Genomic DNA, 17357 nt, shown 5'->3' on the forward strand with positions numbered 1-17357 from the left:
TCCCTTCTCTCTAAAAATAAATAAAATCTTTTTTTAAAAAAAGAAAGGAAATGCCATTGTCTATTCATTCAACACATATTTATCGAGCACCTATTACACGCCAGGTAGTATGCTTGGTGCTGAAGCTACAGCAATGGCCAAGCCAGAAAAATCTCTTACCAAGCCCTGGCTGGCGTAGCTCAGTGGATTGAGCACGGGCTGTGAACCAAAGTGTCGCAGGTTCGATTCCCAGCCAGGGTACATGCCTGGGTTGCAGGCCATGACCCCCAGCAACCGCACATTGATGTTTCTCTCTCTCTCTCTCTATCTCCCTCCCTTCCCTCTCTAAAAATGAATAAATAAAACCTTTTAAAAAAATCTCTTACCTTCATAGGGCTTCCTTTCTAGAGTGAGAGGGACAATGACAAGCACTAAAGGAAACTCTTTTAGGGGGAAAAAGGCCTAGGTAGGGACACCCGATTTAGGGAGGGTGTCAGAGAGGTGACGTGTGAGCTGAGACTGGACTGCTGAGAAGGAACCAGCCATGTGGGGACAAGCATGAGAGACAGATGGACCAGCATGTGCCCAGCATGTTGGAGTGTTGGCACCCAGCGTGCTTGGTGCCTGTGACTTAGTGAGCAGCGGAGGGAAAAGCAGCTAAGGTCAGTGGGCCAGACAGGGGCAGATCATACAAGGCCTTGGGGAACCAGGACCAGGGGTTTACATGTGACTCCTTTGCTAAAACCTGTGGTTTCCACGGAGTGCAAAGCAGAAACCACAGGTTTTAGCAAAGTAACGACATGAGGTGATTTACGTGCTTCAAAAAGTGCTTTGGAAGGATTGTAGGGATCAGTGGCGGTGGGAGCCTGTGCCGCTGGGCAGGACAGAGGCGAGGAGGCGCTCCGGGAGTGGAGGCAGAGGGACGAGGGGGTGACTCAGGCGGAGGTAAAACCTCAGGGCTCAGCCTACCACCCGGGGAAGCCGTGACCGAGAGGGCAGCTTCCCGGGCCAGCCAGGATCTGGCTGCGAATGCCGGCTTTGACCCAGATTACCCCGAAACCCTTAGGCCTGTTGCTGTCAGATACCATAGCCACACACGACTACTTAAATCCGAACCAATTCAAATTAACATGGAAACGTCTGTTCCCCAGTCATTCCAACAGCTCCATTTCAAGGGCTCAGCAGCCATATGTGGACAGCACAGGGAACATTCCCATCACCGCGGGAAATTACACCCCACAGCACTTCCTCACAGAGGACACGCTGTCCCTGAGCCTCAGTTTCCTCATCTCTGAAACTCACGGAACAGCGTCTCCTTGGTAGGGTGCCCTGAGGACTAAATGGGGTAACCCCTGTGAAGTGCTGCGTGGGCCAGCCCGTAACCAATGTTCACTGAATGCTGGTTATGATTGTTACTGCTGAGAGGGCAGTGGGTAAAGAGAGGAAGTGGAGGCTGTCTCTGAAGTCGGGCTCTGAAAATGTCAGATTCAGAATCCTGCGATCTTCCCCCTGTCCGAGGGGAGGGCGAGTACTGAGCGTTGGGGCATAGGCGCTGACTCCAGCCCCAGTGACCCCGGCCTAACCTGCACGCCCTTTCCTCCCCGCATAGGGCCAGGTGGTCCCGCGACTCCCCAACCTGGGAAGGACCCCTAGCCCCCGCCCCTCGAGGAGCCGCGCGTCCCGCCCGCGGTGGGGCTGCGGCGCCGGCCGGCCGGCAGGGGGCGCAGAGCGCGGCGGGCGGGGCGCGTGGGGCGGACAGGGGCCGGGCCAGGGCGGCGCTGGGGCGAGCGAGGCAGCCGGCGGGCTGGACGGCAGCGGGAGCCGAGCCGGGACTGTCGCGCGGGCCGCGCCGGCGATGCCGCGCCCCCGGGCCGGGCTGTAGCGGGGCCGGGACGGAGTGCGCGCCGGGCAAGCGGGACATGGAGGTGGTGGACGAGACGGAGGCGCTGCAGCGCTTCTTCGAAGGTGAGTAACCGCGGGGCCGGCGGGGGCGGCCAACCTCTCGCGCTGGGGATCCACCTCTGCCCTTGGCGGGGACTGGGACTCCCGACTGTGCTTTCACCACGCTGGGAACGCCCGGGACGCCTCCTCTAGGCTGGGGCTCTCTTCAGGCTGGCACGAGCCAGCCCGCCGTGCTGGTTCCCAGGGCTGGGAGTCTCCCGCGGGTCACTGCCCACCTCCTTTAAAGTTGGGCTCCTGGCTCCGGGTCCCCCAACACACAACTTATTTGAAGCTGCGTCCCTTTCCATGCGCAGTCCTCCTTCACACCTTCCAGGACCTGCAGCACGCCCCCCCCCCCACTCCCCCAAAACTCATTCCTCTAAATTCTGACACCTCCCACACCCAGCACATTTCCCACTTCCAGAGTCTGGGGACCCTCCACTGTGATTCTCTGGAATCCTACTCAGGCCGCGACCCCCAGCACGCTTGCTAGAATCTTCCCTGTCTCTTTGGCTGGCACCCCGCCCCTAGTGGTCTCCCCAGAGGCAGGGATCACAGCCTAGAGACCCAGGCCCCTGGTGTGCCTTTCTGGTTCGTACCCTCCCCCTGCCCAGCCTGACATGGGAGCCAGGAACTTCCCACTGGGCTTCCTTGAGACAGGGACCCCGCTCAGGACTGTTACCCCACCTTCTGCAAGGATGCCCCCTCCCCCAAGGCTGCAATTCCCCTTGAAGCAGTCACCCCTCCGCTCAGTGGGCTGGATTCCTCCACCGCCACCCCCTACCCACGAAAGCCCTCCTTGGGTGGGAACCTCCTTGAAGTTGGCATCCCAGCCACCTCCAAATGGAGACCCTCTCAACGCTACAAAGAGCATCCACCAGCCCCCTGGAGGCTCCTCAGGGCTCTGCTGCTCACACCTGTCCCTGGAGCTTCATCTCCCCTGGCTGTGCTCTCCCACCCCCACCCCCACTGAGTGGCCTCAGTCCCTCACCTTGGCCCTGTGAGGACCCTCCCCGGGTCTGGGATCTACACACACCTTACGGTATTTTCTTCTACTCCCTCCCCTTCCTCACACACACAACGGTTTTGGAGGTCTCCCACATCTGACCCACTCCCCTTTCCTTTCCAGAGTAGCCACTGCCCCTCCTCCAGGGCTGTCCTCCTCCTCCTCCTCCCGGGTGCTGGACTCAAGAGGGATGGGACAGTGTGGGAGGGGGAGGCAGAGGTGCAGGCTGACGCGTCCCAGCCTGCGCGGCGGCTCAGACCCTCGGTGGGGGAGCATCTAGCCAGACCCTCTGGCTCTATTTGTGCCCCTCTCCGCCAACTCGGGGAGCCCAGCCTCTGCCCTATCCTCTCCCCAGTCCCTAAGCCCACATCCTGCTCCTCAGTGCATTCAGAACCCAGAATGCAGTGATCCAGAAACTTCCATATTGGTGAGCCTGCTCCTCGGAGGCTGGGGGCGACCCTAGGGGCACTGGGCTGGGGCGGTCGGACCATAGGGCCTGGAGTCAGGTCCCAGTTTCCAGCCCAGTGCCCACATCCCGGGTCCCAGGACGGAGAGAAGAAGGCCCTTCTGTGCCTCAGTTTCTCCCCGTGACTTGGGGGTGGGTGCCTCTGTCTGCTCCTGCTTGCTGAGCAGCCCAGGGAAGGGCATCCCCAGGCCTTGGGCCTCCCCATGCCAGAATTCTGGGCATTCCGACAGGCCTGGACCCCGAGCGACCAGGGCTGAACCAGACTCAGTGGGCATGCTGGGCTATTGGAGCGTCCCGGGCAGCCCCCATCAGTCCCAGGGGTTCTCATTCCCCAGGCACTATTCAGCCTTTAGGAGCCTTTGAGGGGCTTTATAGGGGTTGGGGAGCCCTGGGGAGGTGGGAAGAGGAGACTAGTCCTGGCTTTTGGGGGTGCCCTGCTAGTACCCCGGTTGACCTGTGGGCCAGGCCCCCTCACTTCCTGCATGTAACCCCATGCCTCCTCCCCTGAACCCTGGGCCCTGGCAGAGGGATGGGCCCGGCTGGCCCGGGCTCCCTGTCTCCTGAGCCAAACTTTCCCTCTTGGCCGAGGGTGGGGGGTGGGGGCTGACGCCACGGCTCAGCCATGCGGCTGGCCTGGCGGGGAGGCTGAGCTGCTCCTCCAGGGAGATAAGAGGAGGCTCAAGAATGTCTGTGGGGAGCAGGGGCGGTGTGGGGCTGCGCACTGACGAGGGCCCAGAGGGGGCCCAGGGCCGGAGAGGTGTTCCCAGAGCCTGGAATGGGGCGAAGGTGGGGTGGGCGCTGGGGGCGGGGGTCTTTGGGGCCACGTGGGAGGGGACAGCCTGGCAGGGAACCGGGTGGGCGGTGGCGTGTGAGCCAGTGTGGGTGCTAGGGAGCCGCTGGGAGTGGCGGGGTCTGAGTGTGCTCACGAGGGCACCACGGAAGTGCGTGGGGGTGGGAGGCTGTGCTGTTTTGGTGCAGGTGGATGCGTTGCTGAGTGTGTGAGGGCTGTGTGTGTCCTCTCACCTGAGGCCGAGGACACCCGACTTCTCCTTGGCCGCACCCTCTGGACAGTGGGCGTAAGAGGCAGGGGCTGCGCTTCCTGCTCTGGGGAGCATCGAGGTCCCTCGTGTGATGTGGCCCACTCTGTAGGCACACCAGATACATGCCCTGGTCCTGCCCTGTGTGGGCGAGCCAAGCTGTGCCCAGCCCAGGGTGGCGGGCCGAGGGCTAAGGCGCTTTGGGCCTCAGGTGGGAGGCTGGTACAGCCCGGCCCCCGTGACGGCCCTGCTAATGCCCTGGAGGGAGGCTCCGGTCGGTCGCCCAGCCCAGCGGGCACAGGGTCTACAGACAGGGGACCCTCGGGCAGGATGCACTGGCTCCTGGCAGGTAACAGGGCTGCGGCGGCAGGTGCGCTTGTTGTCACTTTAACCAGCTGGGGCCTCGAACTCTTGGAGCCTGGTTGGGGTCAGGGGCCAAGCGGCGTGGAGGACCCCAGCAGGACCCAGAGGCTCGGCCACCGAGGGCCGTGTGTGACCCTGTGCGGAGGTCTCATTCCCCCCCACCCCCGGGCCCCTTCTCTGAGCAGAGAGTGGCACAGAGGGTCCCAACGGTGCCTTCAGCTTCGATGAGCCTCGTCTCAGCGCCGGGAAGGGCCATGGGAGGGGCAGGGTGCTGGGCCCTGAGTCCCGGGGCCCGTGGGCCTTGGGTGAGCACCCAGCACCCCCAGAAAGCGGGCGGGTGTGGAGGAACCTTACAGACTGAGGGGAATGGGGCCTCCAACGGGTACTAGAAGGGGTGCTGAGAGGTTGGGGGTCCCCCACGCAGCCTCTAGAGCCCCACCAGGGCTGCAGGTGGGAGGCCGGGTTCTCACTCCTTCCAGACCCGATGGCTGGCTTGGGCTGGCTACTTCTCTTCTCCTGCCTCATGTGCCCCCCTGGGGCAGGCAGGTGGGCTGCACCAGAGATGGGGCTTCCTGTGGGATTCTTTTCAGCCACCAAACAAAGGCGAGCTCTATTGTCTTTGGCCTCTTGGGGAGATACATACACGGGACACAGGGGCCTGGGCCCCACCCCCCCATTCCCCAGAGCACCAGGCTCCTGTTGGAAAGCCACCCTTCCTCACCCACCTCTGGAATAGGGGTACCTTGCCCCCCTTTTCCCAAGGACCAAGACCTGGGCTCCCTGTGCTGAGAAGGGAGTTCACTGGTGTTAGCCAGAGCTGACACCTAGCCGCCTGCTCTCTCCCCTGCCGCCGGGGCCTCGGGGGAGGGAGGGTGGCCTTCTTGTGGGGACCAGCAGGGCAGGAGGACGCCTCCAGGGGAGTTCCCTGACACCTGGAGGAGGGCCCCGTGTGGACGGGAAGAGGCTGAGGCCGAGCTCCGGTGTGTGGCGGCTGGCCCTGCACCCCATGCCGACCTGTCTGCTTGACCCAGGGTCTCCCCAGAGTCCCTGGGAGGACTCCTGTCCCAGCCCCACCTCCCCAGGACCTGGAGTCTAGCTGGGAGAGGAATGGGGGGGGTGGCTGACTCATCCTCTTGTCCCCAACACTCGGCACGACATGGGGGGCGGGAGGGGCAGGAAATGTTCTCTGGGTCAATGGAGGCTATGGAAACAGGGGGGGTCAGGGACACCCCAGAAGGCTGGCTCCCCAGGGGGGCTGGGCTCAGTCCAGGGGGGGAGAGGAGCAGGCTATTCCCCACCTGCTGGTTGCTGGGCCTCTCCTGAGTCTGGGGGCCTGGGCAGGGGGCCCCTTTGGGTCTCAGGCAGGGCTGAGCAGGGTCTTTGGGAGGAAGACAGGCCACTCTGGGCCAAATGGCCTTGTCCTGGGGACTGGCCGCCACTCCCAGGGGCTTACAGGACTTGGGGGGCCCTGGCAGCAGAGGCTGCCGGGTAACAGCCCAACGGGGCCCCTGATTGGCTGCTGGCCTTGGACTTTGCCCTCCTGATAAGAACGGGGAGCAGAAATCATTAACTGAATCATTAACGGGGTGGCCCCGCCCCACCCGGGCCGCCTGCCCTTCCTTTCCACCTTCTTCCTCCTCGCTACTCCCTCCTCTGGGCCTCAGTTTCCCTCCCAGCCTGCGTGTGTGTGTGTGGCCTCCTCGCTCACCCCAAAGTCTCTAGCCCCCGCTGCTGGTGGGTGCGGGTAGCCCCTCGGTGTGGGGCAGGGGCGGGACGCCCTCCCCGGTGTGCCATGGGGTCCACTCCCAGCTCCGCTGCTCACCCACAGTCCCTCCCTGGGTCCACCGCCACACCTCTTTGTGCCTCCACGGTCTCCTCTGTGAAATGGGAATACAGGTGCGGTCACAGTGCCTACCTCTCAGGGTATCTGCGGGGGGGGGGGGGGGGGCAGTGCAGTGCCTGGCACAGTAACACGGCACACAGCCAGGTGGGACCGCGAGTGTGAGCCCACAGGGCGGGCTCACGGCAGGTGCATGTCCTTGCTCGGAGGACTTATTGGTGCACAGGGTGGACTGGCGTCCCCAGGCTTGGGCTGGGGCCTTCGGCTGGCGCTGTGTGCCTTAGGAAAGCCCATCACCCTCTCTGGGCTACTTACTCTAACGATGAGTGGAAACTCAGCCTTGCAGAGCCCCTGGAAGGTCTGGCCCAGCTCGGTCCAGATGCCGGCTCCTGGTGCCTCCGGCTAAGCCCACAGGACCCTGCCTCTGGGAGGTCTGGTTTGTGGTGGTAGGCAGGCAGGCTGGGGGAGGGGGCTCAACTGTCCCCGGTTTCCACCTGCTGCGCTTGGCCTGCGGCTTCGGTGCCCGTGACGCCTCTCAGGAACCCCGGGGCTCAGCAGAGGGGCAGGCGGTGTCTCCCCCGTTTCCGAGGTGGGGTGCTGAGGCAGGAGACGAGGGTGGCATGTCAGGCTCACTCGGGGCGGCCACGGCAGAGCTGGGCCAGGGTCCTGGGACTCCTGGCCGGCAGCCGCTCCCAGCGGGGTGCCAGCCCGCAGGGAAGCAGGGAGGGGGCCGCTGTGTCCCGGATGCTGAGGGTCCTGTCACCACCGATGGCTGTGGTCGGTGACTTCCATCCAGCCCTTGACCCCGGGGCCTCAGGACCTTCACTCAGGTGGTCGAGGTTGTGTGACAGAAGCAGTGAGACCCCGAGGGTGCCAAGGCCTGGGGTGGGAAGGGAAGGGAAGGAAAAGCCCCCATGGTCGGGGTGGTTAGGTCTGGAGCCCTCACTGGCCTGGACTGTGGACCGGGGGTGCCAGGGCGTCCCATCCTCCCGGTGCCTGCAGGCTGCCCCCAGTGGGGAGTTCTCCCTCCATCTGACGGGGGCCCCTCCTGCCGCCATCATGCAGAACCACAGCTTTCATCTTAGTGCCCTCCCCCCGGGGGCCTCCTGTGCTCCCCTCTTCCTTTCTCAGTCCCCTGCGCTCCCTTCTCCCTCCAAGGTTCTCCCTCCTGGGGCCTGGAGTGGGGGGAGGGGATCCCCACCCCCTGCCCTTCTAGCTCAGAGGGGGCTACCTTTGTCAGGGCACTTGGGGGTCTCGACACTGAGTTTGCTCAGTGAGAGCGGGCTCCAGCTAGAGCTGGTGGGGAGTTGCATTCGCCTGGGCCGGCCTTTGGGCCAGTTAGCATCTGTGTGCTCGAGTGTCCGCGTCTGTGGCGTGTGCTGGGGTGTGAACTCACAGAAGCACGCTCGTGCCTCAGGGCCTTTGCACTGGCTCCCCACGCCCTGGGATGCTCCTCCCCGACGGCACCGGGGCTCGCCTCCCTTGTGTGTCTTTGCTCCTCGAGGCCTGCCCTGCCCACGCTGCTTGGAGCTGTAGTTCCTCCCCGCTCTCCTGGCGCCCCACCCCCTCTCCCTGCTTCGTGTTCTCCGTAGCATTCGCCACCTTCTAAAATGCTCAGGATCTGTCTGGTCGTCTGACTCTGCCCCTGGGATGTCAGCTCCGCGTGCGCAGGAGGTCTGGTCTTGTTTCCTGCCGTGTCACCGGAGCCTAGCGTTGCCCCCGACCCACGGTAGATGCTCAGTAAACAGTGGGACGGATGAGCACATGTGGGGCACGCCGGTATGTGTGCATGCGTGTGCCAGCATGGCAGGGATGTGCCACTGCGTGTATATGTGTGTGTGTGTTCACAGTCATGTGCATGCAGGTGGATACGTGCCCGGAGTACCCCCTGTGGGTACACATGCATGTGGGCCGTGCTGGTGTGCAGGCGCAGATGGGCACGGTGACCCTGGAGGAGGCTGCCCCTGCCCCGTGCTGCAAAGTCTCTATTACGCCTGCGTGAGGGGGGCCTTCCCCCGGCCTTCCACCTACCCTGGTCCCCGTGGAGTCAGGGCTGGGGTCCCCCCGGCCAGAGCTGATGCCCCTGGGGGGCTAATGTGGGTCCCTGAGAACAGGTCGCAGCTGCTGGGCTCAGTTCTGTCGGACCTGGCATGGGGGCACCTGTGCACTCACCCTTGCGTGGACCGGACGGCAGGGTGGCGGCAGCCGCGTGGGGATGGGAGGAGGACAGAGCTATGACCCCAAGGCAGCAAAGGTTCCAGGCCCCCTCCTCCAGGCAGGAGGCGGGTCTGTGCAGGCAGAACACAGGCATCTTCTGCTTTTTTAGCAAAACGTTGAAAGGGAAGAAAGATACCTGCGGCTCAGGTTCACGCACCCGACGGCCAAGACTCGAGAGCCACGTCCCCGTCACTCAGGTCTAGGCTAACGGGGTTTGTGGCGGAGGTGCAAGGGGTGGCTACACAGTCAGGGGCCTGACACGAAGGCCTTGCAAGTGAGAAGACGGGTCGAGAGTGGAAGCCGGCAGCAGGGACAGCTAGCAGTTACCGTTTAACCACAGGTCCTGTTACCAGAGGTAGGAAGTCCAGGCCAAAGAAGGTGAGGGACCACTGTGCCCCGTCTGGGTGTGAACTCGTCTGGGGCACGTGGATGGGTTCAGCTGACCCTGGGAGCCGCAGCACTGGGGGTGCTCCGTGACCGGGTGATACAGCAGGGGCTGCTGGGGTGGGCGGGCGGGCACGGAAGGCTGAGCCCCGGGGGCATGGCTGGAGCCCAGGCCCGGAGGCTGGAAGGACAGCGCGGTCAAGCCTCAGAGCAGCTCGGGAGAAGGTGCGAGGCCCCTGTGGGGGCTCTCTGGAGCCAACTCACAGTGAGGTGGGCAGGTGTGGGGGCAGTGGGGCAGCTGGGCAGGCGGAGGGATGGGGACCCAGGAGAGATGGGACCAGAGCAGTTCCTGCAGATTGGGGAACGGGGCCCTGGGGGTGAGGGGCTCTCCCGCCGTCTCACTGAAGCGCTGGCATCCCTGCTCCACTGGTGGAGGAGGAAGCCAGGCCTGGGGAGGGCAGCTCACCTGCTGAGGGTCACATAGCAATGAAGCAGGGGCGGGGGTGGGGATGCTACTACATGAGCAGCTGGGCCTCTCTGACCCCAGGGGTCAGTCAGGGCATCGTGGGGGTGCCAAGGTGGGCCATCCCCCGACCGCTACCACCCTGGCCCCTGCCATGGCTCAGAGTCAGGATGCCCATCAGATTGCAACACCTGGGGTGGACACTCAGCACAGCAGGGGGACAGGCGTGGGCCTCGGGCCCGGTCAGCCCCACGTTCAGATCAGCCAGGCCCGGTCAGCATTCTCAGGCCCTGGCCTGCCCTGCCCTGCCCACGGCCACGTGGCTGACGGGATTTCCGCCATGTTTGGCGCATGAATTGACAAGTGCCCCATTGACGGGCAGGGGGGAGGGTGTGGGCAGGGCACAAGCCACCCACTGTGCCGGGCCCCCACCCTCCCCCGTCCCCCAGGACAATGGCCGAGACTCAGCCAGTGGCCACAGCTGGTGGGGAGGGAGTGGGCATGAGCACGAGGAGGGGGAAAGGGAGGGTCCAGGGTGGATGACCACCTGGGTCCCCCCCACCCGCCCTCGTCCTGCACCTGGCTCACGTCCCCTCGGTTCCCTTCTGCCCAGCTGAGTGGCCTTGAAGGATGGAAGAGAGAGGAGGGGAGGGGTCTTCCTTCCTGCAGCTGGGACCCCAGCCCGCCTGGGAAGGGCAGTGTCTGGATCCTGTTAGAAGCAGGTAATAAAGGACCTAATTAATGAGAAGCAGCTGGGTTGCACAGCTCAGCAGGGCAGGGACGGTCCCTGGAGGGGTCCTGGGGCCTATCGGTGGCCCCGGACCACAGTGAGGCCTGGTTCGGGTGCCCCCCTGGCCACTTCGCTCGCTCATTCCAGGAGCGTTGACTGCGTGCCTTCCTCGGGCTCAGGTGCTGAGATCCCAGGGGGACAGGGCAGGGCGGGGCTCCGCCCAGCTCCCGCCTCTGCCAGCCGTGGGCAGGCAGGTGTCGACCCCTCTGAGCCCGCTTCCTCACGTGTGTGAAATGGAGAACGAGAAAACCGCCCACCCCCCAGGGTTGTTCTGAGAGTCACGGATGAGCCCCATACAGGGCGTGCTGTGGCGTCAGGCCCAGGACGACCACGCAGGGAGTGGGAGCGGTGGGCCGTGGACAGGCCCTCCTCCCGCCTGCGAGCTCCCTGCGGGGCAGGGGGGCAGGAGAGCCGAGAGCCCAGTGAGGAAGCAGGCAGGGGGCCATCACTCGGGATGACGGGAAAGTCAGAGACGGCCTCCTAGAGGAACTTACATTTAAGACAAAACCTAAAGAACGCCCGGGCATGGGCTTTGTCCGGCAGGGCCCTGAGAAGGCCCTGAGGTTCCCGGCAGGGCGGGGCGGGGCGGGGATGTTTGTCTCGGATGGGCGGAATGAGGCCGGGGCTGGACCGTGGAGAGTTACGGGAAGGAGGCCTGGGGCGCAGGAGAAGAGGCTGAAGGGGCGGGCAGGGGGCTGCTGACCTTGCCAGGCCCAGGACCACCGAGGGCTCCGGTCCTCCCGGGCCATGGGAAGGTGCTGGAGGGTTTGAGGAGGGGGAGGGTGGTGATGCTGGTCTGTGACCTGGCGGTACCACCTTCTGGTGCGGGACCTCGGGCAGCCCCCCCCCACCCACCTCCCAGGGAGGTCTGGGAGGTCAGCCGGAGATGCATTTCCTGCTGACAGGTATCTGCTGTTGTTGGCGCAAGGATGTTCCAGGGATCTCTCTCGGGAGCTGTGGGGGCCGGGGCCCCCCCTCCCCGAGAGTATGCCCGGGGGCCCTGCCTTCCTCCTGGGTTCCTGGGGGCCGGGCCCCAGCCTCAGGAATCCCTGGGCTCCCACCAGCCCCGACCCCCACCCCGTCTTCCTGGAACGTTCGGTGAGAGACCTGCAGTGCGGTTCACGGGGCAGGCCGGGGTGTCTGCCTGGTGGCGGGGCCCCTCAGGCTGGCCTCCAGGGCTCCCAGGGAAGGAGCCGGTGTGGGGTCAGTGTCCTTCAGGAGGCCCGCCAGCCCCCACACCTCCAGCTCCTCTCCCACCCACCCCTTGGCCCACCCCCATCCTGCCCCAGTGGCTCCCTCCTCCCTCCTCAGTCACCCGGCCCCTGGCACGGGAGGGTCTGTCCTCCCCCCAACCACATCTGGTTCTTGTTAGGGTCTCCCGGGATGCCTCCGCCGGAGGCCCCCCTATCCTGGGGGAGGTGGGCAGGAGGATTAGGGGTGATTAGGAACACTCCTGGCCAGGGGAGGAGGAGGAGGGAAAGAAGGCCCTGGCCTGTTATAAATAGCAACACCATGACTCCGTCACCCCATCATTCACGGTGGATTCCAAGTTCAGTCTCTGAAACCTGCAGCTTCAGCAGCCAGGGCTGGGCGGCTCCTCCGGCACCCCTCGCTCTGCATCTCCAGTGCTGATCCTCCCTCAGGGGCACCCCCCCCCCGTCCCCCCCCCCCCCCCCCCGGGCCAGCCCTGGATGGCCCAGAGGTCTCTGTAACCACATCTTCCCCCTTGTAATCAGGCCCCTGCTCCTGGGTTGCCTCGGGCAAGAGACTTGACCTCTTTGGACAAAGGGAATGATGCTCATAACAACACCAAGTGTCCAGGGGCGATTGGGAGGGGTAAACCCATAAAGCACTTAAAATAGCGTGGGCCTGGCAGGCAGGCCGTCAGGATGAGATGCTGCTGTCACCATCTTATAGGCGCCATTATTGTCACCCTGTACGTGAGGTGCCTGTGGAATGCCTGGCATCTAATACGGTCCTGTGCTTATTTATGTGCTCGGCTCCTAAAGTGCCTGGCGCATAGTAGGTGCTCAGTAAACGGGACCTGTGGTCAACAGGGGTGGGGGCCGGGACGTAGACAGGAGTCTTAGAGCCTCGGCGTGCAGACTGGCCGTTCCCGGCTCAAGAAGCTCCCCTGGCCCGGGCCACACGGGGCCCCAGACGGCCATTGGCCATGCTCGGTGGGTGTCTCTCGCTCCCGGCTGGGTGAGCCAGGGGCGGGGGGCCGCAGGAGGGCCTGTCCCAGGCAGCGCGTGACTCCTAGGAGGGCTTAGCCCTCATTAATCACCTAAGCGGGGCTCAGCATTCCTGAGATGCCGGCCGGGGCTGGGGCGGGGCCTGGGCGGGGGGCTCCCGGGGACCCCAGGGCTCTGAGGACGGGGAAGTGAGGTCAGCTGTGAGCGCACACTCTGTGCCAGGCACCCAACACACCTTCACGTGCTTTGCACTCAAAACGAGCCTGCACATTGTGAGTTGTTTATATCCCCATTTCACTTACGGGGAGACTGAGGCTCAGAGAGGGCGGTGACCTGCCCAGCGCCACAGGGCGGGGAGTGGGTGAGTCAGGATTAGTTCCTGGACCTGCCTGAGCTGTTCCCAGAGCGCAGCAGGGCAGGGGCAGACCCCAGACTCGGGCCCCCCGGGGGCCTGGGGAGGGTGCCGTCTGCCTCAGTGGGGCTGGCTGGTCCAGGTCAGCAGTGTGGGTGGGGCCGCCCTCCACTATCGGGGTTGACGCATCTCCTACGTCAGCCCCCTTATCACCCCGCCCTCCAGCTCCCCCCGCAAGGTGACCCTGGGAGGGGAAAGGCCAGCGCCTCCCCCTCTCCTCCCTGCTGATGCCCAAGCGCGCTGGGCCGCCTTTTCCATGAGTCCCTCCCTCCCGTGGGGCTGGGGCCAATGAGGAGGGCCCAGGAGAGGGCGGGCAGAGGAGCAGAGCCTGGGCCCGCCATGCCTGCTCTGAAGCCAGGGCAAGCCCTTGCTTACCTCTTGGGGTCTCTCACCTCTGCAGGTGGCCAGCCCTGCTACGACCACGTGCAGTGAGAGTGGACGGGCTGGGCACGCCCGGGCCTGGTCCCCACGTCCTCTCCCTCTGGGGCCTGGGGTGCAGGAGCCTCTCACAGCCCATGGCTTGCCCACCCAGGATGTGTTGTCCAGCCCACCCAGGCCTTGTGCCCTTGGGTGCCCACCCGCTGGGCCGTCTGGAACTGACTACTGAACAGGGTGGGACAGAGTCGTCGAGGGTGGCGGGCATCCACTGGGCATTCGACCCAGTAAAGCACCTCATAGGGCCCCACAAGACAGGGGGCGCTTACCCATTTTACAGATGGGAGGAAGGGGCCTGCTCATGCGAGGAAGCTAGAATGGGGTACGGAGGGCAAGAAGGGGCCTGTGTCTGCCCCAGATCCGCGCTCTGGTCCCCTCCCCTCCTTGGAGACTGCAGGTGGCCTTATGGGCGGAGGGTGGGGAGTCCGTGCTTGCTTGTGGGTCAGGTGTCAGGTCAGGTGGTGGACGGTGGACGGTGGACAGAGATGCACGTGGGGGGGAGCCCAGGGCACTGTGTTGGGCGGCCCTGCCTGGGGACAGGTGGAGTGGTGGCCCGGAGACCGTGGTGCCTCCTGGGGCTGTGACCCTCCCCTGCCTGGGCTCACACCCCTGTCTCCCTCTCCTGCAGGCCATGACATCAATGGCGCCCTGGAGCCCTCCAACATCGACACCAGCATCCTGGAGGAGTACATCAGTAAAGAGGATGCCTCCGACCTGTGAGTGGCCCCAGCACAGCCTCGGCCCCACCCCCAGGCCCGGCCTCCACCTGTCACGCGGGAGGTGTGAGGGCCCCACCTCTGAAAGCAGCTATCGGTCCTTTCCCAGCAACGGACCCCTATGCCTTGCCGCCTGCCCTTTGGGTGGGGCCCCCGGGAGCAGCGGGGGGCCTGGCTGGCGCTGAGCTTCGCTTTTCTCCACAGCTGCTTCCCTGACATCTCCGCTCCAGCCGGCGCCGCCGCCTACGCCCACGGGCAACCAGCGATCCCCGGCTCGAGCGGGGTCCACCACCTGAGCCCCCCTGGGGGCGGACCCTCCCCGGGGCGCCACGGCCCCCACCCACCCCCGAGCTACAGCGCCCCGCTCAACTGCAACAACAACAATGGCATGGGTGCCGCTCCCAAGCCCTTCCTGGGGGGCTCTGGGCCCCCCATCAAGGCAGAGCCCAAGGCTCCCTATGCCCCAGGGTGAGTGAGGGCAGGGGCCATGGGGGGCAGGTTAGACGCAGGGCCCAGCAGCAGGTGCGGTGTGGGGCCAGTGACCCTGGGCCTGGGAGGAGCTGGCCAAGGCCAGGCGGTGGTGACCGGGCTGCCCAGGGGCCGGGCGGCGGAGGGCCTCGTGGCCGAGCTCCGCCGAGGCAGGGGCAGCGAGGAGGGCTGACCGCGGTGCTGGGAATCTCCGAGAGCCGTGTGGGGAGTGGGCCGGATGGGGGGGCCCTGGAAGTCACAACTGTTACCACGCACGGGACCACCAACACAGGTGTGCACGTCCGCGGGCACACAGACCCCCTTCGTCGCGCCAGCTCCGTCCACGCAGTCCAGCTCGCAGCCAGTCTTGACTGCGTCACGGGGAGCGGCCGACGGCGCAGGCGTGGCACCCGGTGTTGTAGCCCCACGCCCCAGCCGGCCTCCCAGGCCCTCCCCCGCATTTGAGGAGCCCACGCCAACGGCCTGCCTCCGGGCTCAGCCTGCGTCGGGCCATGACCAGGGGTTCTGGGTGGATGCCGGCCCAGCCAGCCAGACCCCAGGGCAGCCCACAGGCGTGCACCAGTGGGGAGAGCCAGGGACACCGGGCTCCGCACAGGGGCTCGCAGGGATGTCCTGGGTCCCCGGCGGGGACAGGGGCGCTGTCTGTGGGTGGAAGGACAGCCCAGGGCTGGGAGCAGGACACTGTGCACACAGCCTGGCTTCATCCATAGCCCTGCCGCAGCCAGGCCCCCGGCATCGTGACCACCACCTCAGTCAGGGCCTCAGCGTCTTCCCTGTGAAGGGAGCCCCAAATGCTTCCCCTGCAGGTGTTGCGGAAATAAAGGGCGGGGGTGCCAGGGTGCTGGGGGCTGGGGGGCATAGCTGTCTCCTGACTTACAGGGCTTGGGCAGCGGAGGCGAGGGGGGCTGTCACGGGGGGGGGGGGGAGGCAAGGCAGACATCTGCTTGAGGGCTCGAGGCTGGGAGGCCATCCCGAAGCCACAGCCCTCGGAGGGAAGGCAGGAGGGAAGAGAACTGACTGCGGCAAGCGCCTGCTGGGCACCTCTGGGTGAGCTCGTCAGCCGTCCCCAGAGGGAGGCTCTGCCGGTCCTCCCGGGGGTGTTCTGATGGCCCACAGGTCACCGCGCAGAGAGGGGAAGGGCTCGCTTGCCCACACCACACAGGGACTCTGTGGCCTGGGCCTCGCCCCGCCCCACCCCAGCCAGGCCCTGTTCCGTGTGGTAAACGGGACAGGGCTGCTGCCGGGGGACCTGTGGCTTGGCTGGGGAGGGAGTTACCAGTCAGGAGCTCAGTAGCTCGCCTCGGGCCTGACTGACGAGTGCCCTGGGGGGGGGCGGGGGCGGGAGGAGGGAACAGCGGCCCGTGGACTTGGGGCACTGGATGGCAGGGCTGGTCCGAGGGTGTGAAAGGCGCACTAGGGCAGCCCAAGGCCACTGTCGGGAGGTGTGGGGAGCAGACAGGAGGTGACGGACGTGGAGCTAGGGAGGCCAGGTCGGCGGCCGGGTTCAGTCCCTGTGTCACTCGACCCTCCCTCTGTCGCCCTCCCACCGCCTGTGGGGCTGGGTGCAGGCTTGGCCCGGGGAGTACACCGGCGCTCTGGGACCCCAGGCCGTGTCCGTGGTGGTCGGCACAGCTGTCTCCCCAGATGCGGGGGTCCCCGTGCGGCCGCACCGTCCCCTCGCTGGACCCCGTGCTGGGTGCCTGCCGGGCATGCTGACCTCTCAGGTTCAATCTGTTCTTTTGCTGGAACCACTGATAAAAACAAAACCTGCGAGAAGAAAATAAACCCAGGCCCAGCCGAGCTGGCTCTGGGCCCGGTCCACACCTGCCCCTGGTGGGGCAGGCCCCCGAGGGCCCGCCCAGCCCCCTGGACCCCGAGTTTCCAGGAAGTGGGGGCTTCGGTGGGTGCAGGGAGGGGGGAGCAGGCCTCGGCCCTCGGACTGGGCAGAGAGCCTGTGCAGGTCTGCGCGGTCATCACCGAGGGCACCGGTCCCTGGCCCCCAAGTGCCCAGTGGGTCTGCGAGGATGCTGGGCCGGAGCCCAAGGCTCCCCCCCAACAACTGCTAGGCGCCCCAAGGTGACTGGGTGCAGAGAAAGGCCCCAAGGGTAGAAGTGAGGAGGAGACGTCGATGCTCCCAGCCTCTGGGGGCTCTGGGCCCTGCATCACCCAGCCGCCGCCCCACTGGAGGCCGGGTCTCAGTGGCCCCTCCCCCCTCCCCTGCAGCACGCTGCCCGACTCCCCTCCAGACTCAGGCTCCGAGGCCTATTCCCCGCAGCAGGTGAACGGTGAGTCCGGCGGGCACCGCCCTCCCCCTCCGGGGTTTGGGCAAGTGGTTGGGGCGGCCTTATCAGGGAGGGAGGGAGCAAGGGAGGGAGGGGGCCGGTGGCTGCCCAGCAGGCCCCGATTATCGCTGGTCAAATACTCCCTGGCGCTGGCTATTGTTCCCCCATGGGCGGGTGGGGAGCCTGGCCCTGCCTCCGAGCTGGTGTCCCTGCCGGCGATGCCACCCGCCTGCCCGCCCGCGCCATCATGGAGGCGCCCTTCAGGGGTAAGTGGACGACTGGGGAGGCCGTGGCCGCAGCCTGGGCACGGGCCTCACCGGCCGCCGAGGCCCCCCTCACCTT

At 65.6% G+C, this 17357-nt stretch overlaps 1 protein-coding gene across 6 annotated transcripts in view; it reads left to right on the forward strand.

Moving 5' to 3' along the window:
• Positions 1-1782: 1782 nt before the first annotated feature.
• Positions 1783-17357, forward strand: part of MYRF (myelin regulatory factor) — a 33187-nt gene continuing 17612 nt past the window's right edge. For 5 of the 6 annotated variants that reach the window (XM_028515652.2, XM_036029556.1, XM_036029553.1 and 2 more), the window contains exons 1-4: positions 1783-1944; positions 14157-14244; positions 14449-14712; positions 16957-17018. In XM_028515652.2, coding sequence (XP_028371453.1) covers positions 1899-1944; positions 14157-14244; positions 14449-14712; positions 16957-17018 — 460 coding nt within the window. In that variant the 5' untranslated portion in view covers positions 1783-1898. The remainder of the gene's footprint in view (positions 1945-14156; positions 14245-14448; positions 14713-16956; positions 17019-17357) is intronic. The other variant, XM_036029557.1, reaches the window with a different exon arrangement.

The sequence above is a fragment of the Phyllostomus discolor genome, chromosome 6, assembly GCF_004126475.2.
Source record: "Phyllostomus discolor isolate MPI-MPIP mPhyDis1 chromosome 6, mPhyDis1.pri.v3, whole genome shotgun sequence".
Lineage (NCBI taxonomy): Eukaryota > Metazoa > Chordata > Mammalia > Chiroptera > Phyllostomidae > Phyllostomus > Phyllostomus discolor.